This window comes from Nasonia vitripennis, chromosome 4 (genome assembly GCF_009193385.2).
Source record: "Nasonia vitripennis strain AsymCx chromosome 4, Nvit_psr_1.1, whole genome shotgun sequence".
Lineage (NCBI taxonomy): Eukaryota > Metazoa > Arthropoda > Insecta > Hymenoptera > Pteromalidae > Nasonia > Nasonia vitripennis.
The window spans coordinates 14,643,553-14,656,801 of NC_045760.1; the positions used below are offsets into that span (position 1 = coordinate 14,643,553).

The 13,249-nt window shown below is 41.2% G+C and overlaps 1 protein-coding gene across 8 annotated transcripts in view; it reads left to right on the forward strand.

Moving 5' to 3' along the window:
• The window catches only part of LOC100116848 (solute carrier family 12 member 4), a 147,668-nt gene extending 134,863 nt beyond the window's left edge, over window positions 1-12,805 (forward strand). For 5 of the 8 annotated variants that reach the window (XM_031929429.1, XM_016987987.3, XM_032599819.1 and 2 more), the window contains 13 exons: window positions 1,818-2,081; window positions 2,379-2,564; window positions 2,861-3,096; window positions 3,895-4,079; window positions 4,180-4,338; window positions 4,414-4,951; window positions 5,038-5,473; window positions 5,556-6,020; window positions 6,106-6,213; window positions 6,557-6,601; window positions 7,844-8,190; window positions 8,275-8,414; window positions 8,605-12,805. In XM_031929429.1, coding sequence (XP_031785289.1) covers window positions 1,818-2,081; window positions 2,379-2,564; window positions 2,861-3,096; window positions 3,895-4,079; window positions 4,180-4,338; window positions 4,414-4,951; window positions 5,038-5,473; window positions 5,556-6,020; window positions 6,106-6,213; window positions 6,557-6,601; window positions 7,844-8,190; window positions 8,275-8,414; window positions 8,605-8,696 — 3,201 coding nt within the window. In that variant the 3' untranslated portion in view covers window positions 8,697-12,805. The remainder of the gene's footprint in view (window positions 1-1,817; window positions 2,082-2,378; window positions 2,565-2,860; window positions 3,097-3,894; window positions 4,080-4,179; window positions 4,339-4,413; window positions 4,952-5,037; window positions 5,474-5,555; window positions 6,021-6,105; window positions 6,214-6,556; window positions 6,602-7,843; window positions 8,191-8,274; window positions 8,415-8,604) is intronic. The other 3 variants (XM_016987985.3, XM_008210248.4, XM_008210249.4) reach the window with 3 other exon arrangements.
• Window positions 12,806-13,249: the final 444 nt, after the last annotated feature.

The following is a 13,249-nucleotide window of genomic DNA, read 5'->3' on the forward strand; positions in this document are numbered from 1 at the left end:
CCCCGCGTGAGAGAAAGAGAGAGAGAGAGAGAGAGAGAGAGAGAGAGAGAGAGCCAGAAATTTCGCTCGTAATACACTCGGCAAAAGAAAGTAATAAGCCGTGGCTATATAGCACAGCGAGCGACTCCAGTGCAAAAAGCAAAAATAAGCACAGCGACGTGTCGTCTCGGCCGAGAGAACACACCGCTATACACATACATACCTACAGCTCTCGCCTCCCTGCTGCTTTCAGAGGAGAGTAGAGTGGCGAAAAGTTATTACGGCTCGCGAGAGCGCACTGATATCACATAAAGCACACTCGTATAGCTATACACAGCGCTGCGCAAGACTTTAAAGCTTTTCGCCGTCCGTCATCTCGCTCACATAAACATGCCATGCCTTATACTGGCTTAATTGATAGTTTTTGCAGCTTCCGTGCAAGTGTACACGTCATCGCGTTTGTCCAAGGAATCACAGAGCTGAACATTAGTTTTGGTACTAAAACGCAGATCAGCCCGTGTCTCCCTCCGCTCGGGCTTAATTAGCGAGGGTATATAAGGTCGTATTTTTCTTGAAAACAGTATAAGTATACCCCACAGCTTATCGCTGCGCACGTACGTCGCATCTGCCGCTCTCTTTTACAGGCAAACGCGAGCGGGGCCGTTTTATATACTCGCGTGGAGGGAGATATGAAAATTTTCATGGAACACTGCCCGAGCACACGGCGCAAAGAAAGCTCCGCGTGTATAATAATGCAGCAGCAAGGATGATAATATCGTGTATAACGCTTCGCGTAAGTAGTTAAGCCCGTTATTGGACAGACGCGCTCGTTGTATCAGCTTAAACGATATGCGCTATATTTTTTCGAAAAACTTGACTTTGCAAGTGCTGCCTTTGACGACGGCCAAACTTTTGATGAACACTCGCGAACGTCTCGAGAATATAGGTGTGTATAGATATAGCGTTGTAATACTTTTGGGTCATTAGGAGAAAGTTTAGCTATACACCGGTCGAGTAATATACAGAACCACTCGCGGGTAACAAGCTCCGGCTTACTCCGGACTAAAATCGCGTAGCTGCGCGCGTGAGCTTAACTGCATCCCGGGGATTTTGGGACCGTCGATCGAATAAGCGTCAAGATCGAGTCGCGCGCAGGACATTATATACACTCCTGGGGGTTCGCTTTCTCTCGATATGCGCAACAACTTCTCCCAAACGAAGCGCTAATCCGATTATACGCGACGCGCGAGACAAAAGGCTGCATTGTCCTCCTGCGGAGAAAAGGATCGCCTCTGTTATTGTTTTCTTGCCCGTGACTTTCCAGCAGCGCGTATTATCGCCGCGTCCCTTATTGTTTTCCTCGGCGAAACTTTGGCTGAACAGCGTTTCTCACAATATATATAAAATTCGAAGCTTCCCAGGAGCTGAGCTTTCGCACGGGCAATTAGGCAGGCGAAAAAAAGACGCGTCGAAGTGATTTAAGCGAGCTTTATTTAAAACTTTTAAGGGGATTGGCATTTTGCATGAAATGGATACCGCTGCGCGAGGAAAGTTCGCCAGGCGCACGAGAGCTGCGGACCGATAATGCGGCGCCGAGTGATTTACGAGATCACAGAGTCATTCGCGCTGACGTAAGATGCTTACGTCTCCATTTTTAATCGCTTGCGCGGGGCAGGGATGTTTTCTCGATCTTTCGCTTCCCTGCGCCTGTCTCGAGTCGAACGAATTCTGTTCATCTTGGAAACGAAGACGCGTATGCCCATCGGATCACGAGTCTGCAGACACGCAATAATCTTGCAATCAAACGCACACGAATAAACGTTCTAACGTCTTTGCAGGAGGAGTTCGACGACAGGCCGACAGTGGCGACGCTGCTCAAGAGCCTGTCGGATTACAGCAACACGATACCGGCGCCGGCCGACCCGGACGCCAAGCCCGCAGCTGGCAAGCCCGGTGGCGCCCGTATGGGCACCCTCATCGGTGTCTTTCTGCCCTGCATCCAGAACATCTTCGGCGTCATCCTCTTCATTCGGTTGACCTGGGTCGTCGGTACCGCCGGCGCCATCCAGGGCTTCCTCATCGTTTTCTGCTGCTGCTGCGTCGTAAGTATATTACACCTCGATTCTTCCCTTTTTTACGTCTTATATATAAGTCGAACTTTTAACGGGCATTTTTTCTTCTGCGCACTCTGCGCGTGGTTTAATTCGAGAAAATATTGCGAGGCGCGCTTGCGGCGATAAACCGCGGAGTGTATATGGCGCTATACTATGATATATATCGCATCAGAGAAATTGTTATCTACTCCGGTTGAAAACGAACCACTTCTGCTTCGTTGACTGAGCGCTGATGAAATCTTCAAGGTGCACGTCATCATCAGGCAATAATCAATCTCATTACAGACCATGTTGACGGCGATCAGCATGAGCGCGATAGCGACGAACGGCGTGGTACCTGCTGGCGGCTCCTACTTCATGATATCCCGAAGCTTGGGCCCGGAGTTCGGCGGCGCCGTCGGCATGTTATTCTACACGGGCACGACTCTCGCTGCGGCCATGTACATCATCGGAGCCGTCGAGATAGTCCTGGTAATTATGCAACAGTATAGCCATCCTTAAAACAGCGTCATATCGGCGAGTGCATGCTATATACGCCAGTACAGGGAAAGAGTGCAGCTCATCGATTTTGCCGCTGTATAATACAGCAGGGGCCGCGAGTGAATAAATATTGATTTTCCATAATCGTAAAGTGTGCAAACTCGCGCTACTCTTTGGCGTATACTACTCGCTTTTAAAACAAGGCACGCGACCATTGATATGTGCACGCACTTTGTTCCATGTATGCCATACACCTACTTATATAATTAATCAACTGTGCTTTGCAGACGTACATGGCTCCGAGTCTCAGCATATTCGGTGACTTCACAAAGGACCCGAGTATAATGTACAATAACTTTCGCGTTTACGGGACCTGCCTACTCGTCGTCATGGGCACGATAGTCTTCATCGGCGTGAAGTTCGTCAACAAGTTCGCGACCGTCGCCCTGGCCTGCGTCATCTTCTCCATCATCGCCGTCTACGTCGGGCTGTTTGTCAACTTCAACGGCAACGACAAGCTCAAGTGAGTGGCAAGAAAAAAGACGAGGCTTTTTCCAACGTATAAATTTTCTCGACGAGCCCGACACGAGCTTCAAATGAAAGAATGTTATTTTCGCTCGTTATTACCGGGCCTGCCTACTTCTCAACCAGGACGTCGTATAATTTTCGGTTTTCGAACGATTGATAGCCTGTCCAGAAAGCAATTAAGCATAACTCTTGGGATATATCGACTTCATTAATCACGGTGCGATATCCTCTCTCGAGAAAGGAAGGAAAAATCCAGCTCGCCCACGCAAATTCTCTGATAAACGAAGGCCGAACTTTTTCTCAAAGTTTAAAAATTATTCAACAACTTCTCGACTGCCTCGTATAAAAAGAACGAACGAACGCCCGTAGTTAATAGCTCTCGCTATCATGAGTCCGTATAAGCCGTCGCGCAAATATATGGTTTACAGCGCGAAAACGTACGTATCCCCTCGTTAAGCGCATCTATGCTATACCTGCACATTCGCTGTGGGTTTGGATAGCACGCCTAATCCTCGCGCTCATCGGTCAATCGTTCGCGCTCGGCTATCATCATCACCATCAATCGGCTTCAATTAGGGAAAATTAACACGGCGCGTATAAAGTCAACCGCCGCATTGTAACCCGCTAACGCCTCTGCTATGCTCATGCGGGAGCTTTGCTATCGCGATAGGTCGGATTGTCGAAACGCGGAAAATCCTTGTGCGTTTATTTCCAGAAAAATGTCGCAAAATAAGTCGAGAGTAGAAGAATAAATACTTATTACTTAATTTTAACGATGATTGCTCGCCCGCAGGATTTGCGTGCTCGGGAAGCGACTGCTCAAGGACGTCGATAACGAAAGCTGCCGCAAGTACTCGGGTTTATTGAACATGACCTTCTGTGAAAGCATCAAGGGTTACAAATGCGATCAGTACTACATGGACAACAACGTCACCACCCACAACGGCATTCGCGGACTGTCCAGTGGCGTATTTCTGGGTAAGTTTACAACTCTGGCTACGCATATGCTTGTATAGGTATACCTATATATAGAATGAATTTCATCGATTTTTTTCAATGCATGCTCTGTTTCTTGCAGAAAACATCTGGGGAAGCTTCCAGGAGGAGGGACAGTTTATCGCCTACGGTAACAGTAAAGAAGACATCGAAAAAATCAGGCCGGCGTACAATCAGATCCAGGTTGACCTGACGACGACTTTCACTATCCTTATTGGTATCTTCTTCCCTTCGGTGACAGGTAAGAAAGTCTACTTCATTTATCGTGAACGTGGACTGCATTGAAAATTACTTATGAAAATTTCCTTGTATGCAGGTATCATGGCCGGTTCGAACAGATCCGGCGACTTAGCCGACGCACAGAAGTCCATTCCGATCGGTACGATCTGCGCGATTCTCACCACCTCAACGGTCTATCTGTCATGTGTCCTACTGTTCGCCGGTACCGTGGACAATCTTCTACTGCGTGACAAGTTCGGTCAAAGCATAGGCGGTCGTCTAGTTGTGGCGAACATAGCTTGGCCCAATGAGTGGGTGATTCTGGTGGGTTCGTTCCTGTCTACTCTCGGGGCCGGGCTGCAGTCGCTCACCGGCGCGCCTAGGCTGCTACAGGCCATTGCCAAGGACAGCATCATACCTTTCCTAGCACCGTTCGCCAAGAGCTCAAGCAGGGGAGAGCCTACTCGGGCCCTCATTCTCACCATCCTCATATGCCAGTGCGGCATTCTGCTGGGTAACGTTGACTACCTGGCACCCCTGCTCTCCATGTTTTTCCTTATGTGCTATGGATTCGTCAATCTTGCCTGCGCTGTCCAAACGCTGCTGCGTACCCCCAACTGGCGACCGCGATTCAAGTGAGTCATAACCTTAGTTCATTAAAGTTCTTTGGTAAAAGAAAAAATAGCTCGATAGTGTACTAACGAACGCGTTTTTTCACCAGGTATTACCACTGGAGCTTATCGTTCCTTGGCCTCTCTCTCTGCATCGCAGTGATGTTCATGACGAGCTGGTATTACGCTCTACTGGCCATGGGCATGGCCGGCTGTATCTATAAGTACATCGAATACCGCGGAGCGGAGAAGGAGTGGGGTGATGGCATCCGCGGTCTGGCCCTGTCGGCCGCCCGATACTCACTGCTGCGCCTTGAAGAAGGTCCGCCTCACACCAAGAACTGGCGGCCGCAGATTCTTATCCTAGCCAAGCTTACGGACGACCTAGTGCCCAAGTATCGTAAAATGTTTGCCTTCGTCAGCCAACTGAAGGCCAGTAAGGGTTTGACTATCGCAGTCGGTTGCATAACAGGCGACTTTACTCGACGTTCTGGCGATGCTGCAGCCGCTAAGCAAGCTCTCAGGAGAACTATGGAAGAAGAGAAGGTTTAATATAACTCCAGAGTCCTCACTTCGTTTCAATATATTTAATGAAAAATATAATATGTCTTACTTTCTTTTATCGCAGGTGAAAGGTTTCGTGGATGTGTTGGTAGCTCAGAATGTAATCGACGGTCTGAGTTCGCTGGTGCAGATGACGGGTCTTGGTGGAATGAAACCTAACTGCGTGATCCTCGGCTGGCCTTATAGTTGGCGCCAGACAGAGAGCGACCGCACTTGGCGCGTCTTTTTGCAGACAATGCGCTCCGTAACCGCGGCCAAGATGGCCCTCATCGTGCCTAAGGGCATCAACTTCTTCCCCGACTCGACGGAAAAGGTCATCGGTGACATCCATGTTTGGTGGATCGTTCACGATGGTGGTCTTCTAATGTTGCTGCCCTTCCTTCTCAAGCAGCACCGCACCTGGAAAAACTGCAAGATGAAGATCTTTACCGTTGCCCAAATGGAGGACAATTCCATTCAGATGAAGAAGGACTTGAAGAAGTTCCTCTACGATCTTAGAATCGAAGCTGAAGTTGAGGTTGTTGAAATGGTCGGTATCCGAGCTTTAGCCCAGAAAAATATTCAACTTACACGTTTTACTGAGGCTTCATCCTGTCGTTTCTACATTGTTTCAGATGAATTCGGACATTTCCGCTTACACGTACGAGAGGACACTGATAATGGAGCAGAGAAATCAAATGTTGCGGGAGATGCAACTGAGCAAGAAGGAGTCGATAGGAATCGTAAGTGTCGTTATTGTTTTTGACCATTTTTCGTTATAAATCTATATGTAAATATGTACAGGGTTTTTGCTGACTGTTTTTAAATAGTTACACGATAAGCTACTTTTCTGCGTAAACTGATTGAATCTGAGTTCTGTAGATTATTTTAAAATCGACTATTTACTTTATTTAGTGTTGTAAGCGTTTTAAGAGCTTCCCACGTCTGCGTGTTGAACTATTTGAAAAGGAAATGATGACCCTGTTATAAAATTATTTGAGATATCTAGGAAATTAAATTATATTGATTCGATAATGTCTGTTTCTTGCGCTTGTTCCGTCGCGGATGCTCTCGTGTGTGGAACAGACGTCAGGCTTCAACGAGGTACCAGCCGAGGAAAATATGCCTCCGGTTTGTCAGAATACCCTTAAGGCTCCAGCTGTCCTTCTCCATTTTAGTGTCTCCATTTCGATGTTTTTTTCATCAAATTATCTTCAACATATATACATCACAATGCCCTTAATCTTTCTCATTTCAAAGGGTTGTTTGTGCCTGGATATTATATGTTGTATTTCAGTCGCTATTTTTTTATGTGTTCACATATTCACATTGCATAAACACGTGCCTCATAAGAGCAAAGTCTGCTGTTCTAGACGGGGCAAGCCATAATATTATTTTTGTTCACCATTCAATCTTAGACAATCGTTTCATTGCTGGATAATCATACGATAATTCAGTGTTCTCATTATTCAATTTATTTGCGAATGACTTCTTCGACATATCTATGATTTTCATCGCCCTTGCACGAACAGTAAAAAAGTTGCTTCGACTGTGTGCCTACGATTTTGGAGCGCTTGAGAGATGCTAACGATCATTTGCAACTTTTTTGCAAAATAATATTCGATATATGTTGGATAGTTTTTTATTTTATTTCTTCGCTCATTGCACCAGAAATCGCAGAAGTAATATGCTAAGAAATATGGAAGGAAAATAAATTATCATAAAAAACTCCGACGTATGAATCATTCACTTTTTGGTAAATGAAGATATAAGTAAATCGTTTTACCAATAAGTATTGTTCACGCCCTTTTAAAATAAAACAGAAACTCGTGACTTACAGATTATATAAATCAGTATAATATGCTATATTAAGTAGTGCAATGTAAAACGATTTAAGGCTCAAAGCTTTAACTTGCATTTTAACTGTTAGCACATTCATGTTTGACTACATCAAAAACTCATGTGTATTTTTTATTTTCAATTCATGTAGCTCCTTTCAGCTAGTTTATAGCTCATCTCACTATATTCCCACAACTAGGCTTTGATTCTTGATTTTGAAAATATCTATATGTTTCGCTGCAATTGTTATTATATAATTACACATACCTACTTTCCTTTAAATTAATTTTATCACACACGCACACATTGCCTCTACATCAACGCTAACAGTACACAAACATAACGAACTTAATAAGCAATAAAAATTGCAACGAAACATGTAGAAAAATTCTCTATCAAGATCAGCGCCCAATGCTTAAAACACATATACACTGACAAGTATTCCTGCAGACCGGGTCGCCCATCTGGTTTAATCATAACGCGCACTAATCGTCATCTCTCTGTTTTCCCTTTCCCGCGTCTATACCCTATTAGGTCCAGGCGATCGTCGATCACCACCATCAGAACATGGAGGTGAAGCAGACGAAAGTCCGCTTCCAGGAGCCCGGAGCCCAGCAACAGAAAGTGGCGATAAGCGGTACCAGTGACGAGCCAGCTGACTCTAACAAGGCCAACGAGGAAAAGGAAAAAGAGAAAGAAAAGGAGAAGGTAGAGACCGTTAACGAGAAAATTACGCCTACGGGCTCGCCCAAATCTGGCAAGAATGCCACTGAAAAGGGTTCTGCCGGAGATTGCTTGTCGAACCAGCAAGACGCCAAGGATGGCGGCGTCGATGACGATGACGACGATGAAGAGGAGGAAGAGGAACCCCGCGGCGCTCCGTGAGCATACTTTTTTGCTTTGCTAGTTTTATTTTGTACTCCTGAATCTTCTTAAATATATTTTTTTCAATTATGACATTACAGAGAAGAGGATAACGTGAGGCGAATGCATACGGCAATCAAACTCAACGAAGTGATCGTCAACAAGAGCCACGAGGCTCAACTGGTCATACTAAATCTTCCCGGACCTCCGAAAAATACTAACATTGAACGCGAATCAAACTGTATCCTTCTTTTTATTCTTTGTCGTTGCAGAGTAATTTGTGAAAAAGCCGATGCTTTTTTTTCAATTTTTATAAAAATGACTGGTACTTGGAATGAAAAAGAAGTATCGAAATTTTCGCGAACTACTCGAGCAAAACATTTCAAACCTCGTAAAGTTACTAAATCTCACTTTTTTAATTTAAAATCTAGACATGGAGTTCTTGGAGGTGCTGACAGAGGGTTTGGAACGAGTGCTGATAGTACGGGGTGGAGGCCGAGAGGTGATCACCATGTACTCGTGAAGAGGAGCAACGATAAGCACGACAACATCGGCAATCTACATCTGCACCTCACACTCGCCACCAAAACCAAGTTTAATTCTTACACGTTTAAACGACTATTTCATCTCGACCATTTCTTCAGCTACGACTATGCTAATACTTACGCGCATCCGCAGCCGCTATTTTGCACCGTTTCTTGCGTTGTCCAATGCCGCGTAAAGTTGCGCTGTAATCAATAAAATCCATGACATCCTAATAACATTATCTGTGTGCATGGCGCGAGTATGACGGAGAACTGATATAGACGACGAATCATGAAGTGCAAAGTTAGCAGCGACGTTTCTTCACGTAAATCACGCCAAAGTCACGTGCCAAAGGTTCGCTTTATGCGGAATTTTAAAAGAATAAATAGGTGTGCGAGAGTAAAGCGAATGAATGACTGAAATTAAAATACAAAATTTCGAGGAGGTGGTGCGCGATCTTTCGAGCTAGCGATTTGGGCTGATGCCGTAGTTGTTCCTCTAGGAACAACGAACAATTTGGCTTTAACGGTAACCAAATTTCGCACTGTAATGAAATACAAGCGGCCACAACTCCTAGCTGCATCTGTGAATCACGAGTTTGTGCTCCGTTTCATCTTCATTTACAATCCAATCATTTTGACACATGACCAAACTCTGAAAGCATACATTTATGTTTTAATCAACATTAGCTATAGACGAGAGAAGTCAAACGAAAGCAACGACTATCGCATTACAATACTTTCAAATAAACTGAAAATTTGCACTCAGCCTGTATACTGTCGAACCTTTGCAAACGGAATCGCGATTTCGAACGAAGACTTTTAATAAAGTAAATGGTCTTGATCAAAAGAGAATAGAATAATTTGCATAAGGATCAATAACTGTTTAGCACTTTCGAAAACAAAGAAAAAACAAAAGATATTCAACAAACTGTTGAAAAATATCTAAAAAAAATTGTGTTTTACTGATGAAACCAACTAAAAAATCAAAATTTGGTCCGAGGCTAAGGTCGAAGCATCTACGAAAACCACTGCCACAATACTTTCTAAATGCTTCGCGTTTAACCGACGACGCGAGGAGGTGGTCACTTTTCTACATGCATTGTCGTCGTTATTTAGGGATGAATGATGATCTTAATAAAACCTAGATAATGTAATAGTATTAATCGCTTGATAGACTCGTGAACTACTAGAATATAGCCTAGTCTTTACATAGTTATTGTGAAAAATCTATTGACAGTTGCGCTCCGGATCGCGCACGCGCTTCACAAATTATCGTGATTCGCAAAAAATAAACGAAATAATGAATGCTAAGAAACGGAATAAAATAACGAGACAGTAGGAAAATGTTTGTTAAATTTTCTCAACTTGAGAAGGCCTATGCACGCATGTTGTTGTTTTATCTTTTCTCGTGAGCATTTTAAATAAAGCACACGCGCATAAACTTGCTGTGGATTTCACAACTAATGATCACGAACAGCGTTATACTCAATGAAATTAGCAGAAACTGAGAACGATTAGTGGTCGTCCCCCGGCATTTCGAGTTCCAGTCATAAATTTTTTGCGGTGATGGCGTACTATGAATAATGACGATTAAAAGAAGAAAAAAAAATTATAGCGTACTCATGATAGCGAAGAAATACAATTACACCATTGAATAAGTGTCGCGTGCATGTTATCATTGCGAAGAGATAAAAAATAAACTCTCGAAAAATCGTCGCTTCATTCTTTATTATAGATAGGACATCGTATTATGCATATGTAATACGTATACACACCATTATAATATAGTCTCTCTTTTGCTGAGATGCATATTATATACATGACGTAAACCAAACTACGTAAGATGAATCGCGCGTGAAATCTTTTTAAAAAAATATACTTAAATAAAACGAAATAATGACGAAAAGTCTTGTAGATCGGAGTTTCAATGTACTTATAGTCACATTAAATTACACGTACGTAAACTAACGTCCTACTACTTAATCGGTGTCTGTGAAACAAAGTTTACTTCATATTACGAAATAACAAAAAAAGAAAAAAAACATAATATACCTACTCTATTATTATATGCGATAACTATATTGAGGTATCGCACTAGGCAAACGGCCCTTTTTTATTGCGTTTCTTTTATGTAGGATATATTCGATTGTTTGAAAGCCACCGTATGTACAATATTCAACGATGTGTTCTGCAAAGATGCGCAATCTAGGTAGTTTTAATCAAATTTATTTCGTGAAAAGAATTGACGTCATACGGATTCTTAATGCGTTACTTAAACGAATGATGATCTAATCATTGTTGTATAAATTCGCGTATTGTCGTTTCAACGTCATTTTAAAATTTTGATTTTTATGCGTACTTTATTTTGACAAAAGTCTTACAGTTATTTAGAAACTAGATGATACAAAACGTTTTAAAGCCGTTAAAATCAAAGGTAATGAGACGAAAATTGATAATTATAACGCCCTTAATTTTAACCGTATTTTTAAGTCGATTTTATTTTGTTTGTTTATGCATTACATAGCGAAAATAGCACGTAGAGCATAGGACATATGATGTTTTTTTATTGTTTTAAAGTTCCCAAAGTTCTGTGTTAGAGTAAAATGGATAAAAAAATGAATATACTCGGCCAAAGAAAAAGACCAGCTCGAGGAACGCATGGCTCATGCGTTGAGAAAAATGAGTGAATCATTCAAGCAATACCAAACTTAAGTAACAAAAATAATATTACGTCATCCGCCATATTCACATAAGAAAGTATTTGATATCCACGTACGAGCTGGCACGTAGGAGTTCAAGAATCGTATTAATTATTAACGTGCAAACGAGAGGATAAGAAAAAAAACATAATGCGACGTAAATTTGCATTACGCTCTGTCGTCCACATAATATACATGACGTTGCGATTCGTATATTTTATAATTTTAATATGTTATAATTGCTTAAAGACGATGTATGATATATTTTATGTGTATCTTACTTAGGTACTGGTGGATTGCATATAGTTTATATACGATGGAAAAAAAATGTTGACTATTAAATTAAATAAAAAGTTGAAAGATTTAATTGATTAAGAATTTAGACAAGGAAAGGCGGGAATCAAAACACGAGTACGGGATTTAAAAATAAAACGTTTCAGAGAATGTTAAGGAACGGCGTCAAGGATTTAAGAAAAAGGTATAGATTGAAAATGGATGATAATGAAAGTTTTCGCAAAGTGAATTATAAAAAACGTGTTTTGACTATGTTGCTATGATTGAAAAAATGTTGTACATAAAACCCTAGATAGGTAAAAACGGCTAAAACTATATCTTCAAAAGAAAAAAACTACGTAAGGAAAAAATGACGATACGCAAAAGAAGCGTAAAACACACCTTTTTCATGGTTCAAACAGTATTGCAGTTATTCTGCTCCGCTTTCAGGTTTTACTATAATCGTATTTTTTTTCAATGCACAATGAACTCACACAGCCGCGCGCGTACGACGCGATCTACCAAGCACAAATCTTTCAAAATAAATATCAGAAATATCCAGGAAAAATTAATGATTTTGCGGTTCGGTATTTCTGAAAGACGTTTTAAAGTATTTGGCCTTCGTAGGTTTCGCGCCAACGCGTTAACGCAAAGTGTAACAAGAAATAAAACAAATGATAAAATAATTAATTAAAAGAAATGAAGTATAAAATATAAAAAGTACAGTATATATGAAAAGAGAAAACATTAGTGAAAAAAACGTGAAAAATTAAGAGATAACATGTATGCCTGCAGGTTCGGCATATTATATTCGTTGAAGCGTAGTACTGCGTCGGCGACATGTTACTTTTTTCGTTATAAACGAAAAAATGTGCATTCGTATCTAAATCACCTCTAGGCTGTGAGACGCGAGCTAAGCAGCGATAAACTTGCTCGAAACCTCAATCATATGTGTCAAATCAAGTAATTTTACCTTTTAAAACAGTGAAGTACCTATCGTTATTTCCATTTAACATAAATAGTCTAATTACCTAAAAACCTTTTTCCGGAAAAACAGTTGACCTCCTTACGAATGTAAAAGAGGAGCTAAAAAATATAAATGAAAAAAAAAAACTAAAAGCATGAGATAAAATCAAGAGAATCCTGTATAAATAAGTTTGCAAGAAATATTCAATTTCATTTATCACTTTTTTAATTGTTATTTAAGTATACTGTATAATCATTACTACTATTGTACAATTACTTTTCTTATTATAATCTTACAATATCATTATCATTGATATGGAATCGTTTATAAAAACGACAACAATCAATTAAACGTAAATAAAGATATTTTAAATGCTATGCGATTTTTCGCTGAAGCATTATGCGTATATACATATTGACATTGTTTTTTTTTTCATATATTATTATTTCTCATTCTCATTTTATTAAGAACCGGGAACTTATCTACATAACATAGACAAAAATGAAAGAGAAAAATGTTATGAAAGATATATATATATATATATATATATATATATATATATATATATATATATATATATATATATATATATATAAGTATATATATACAT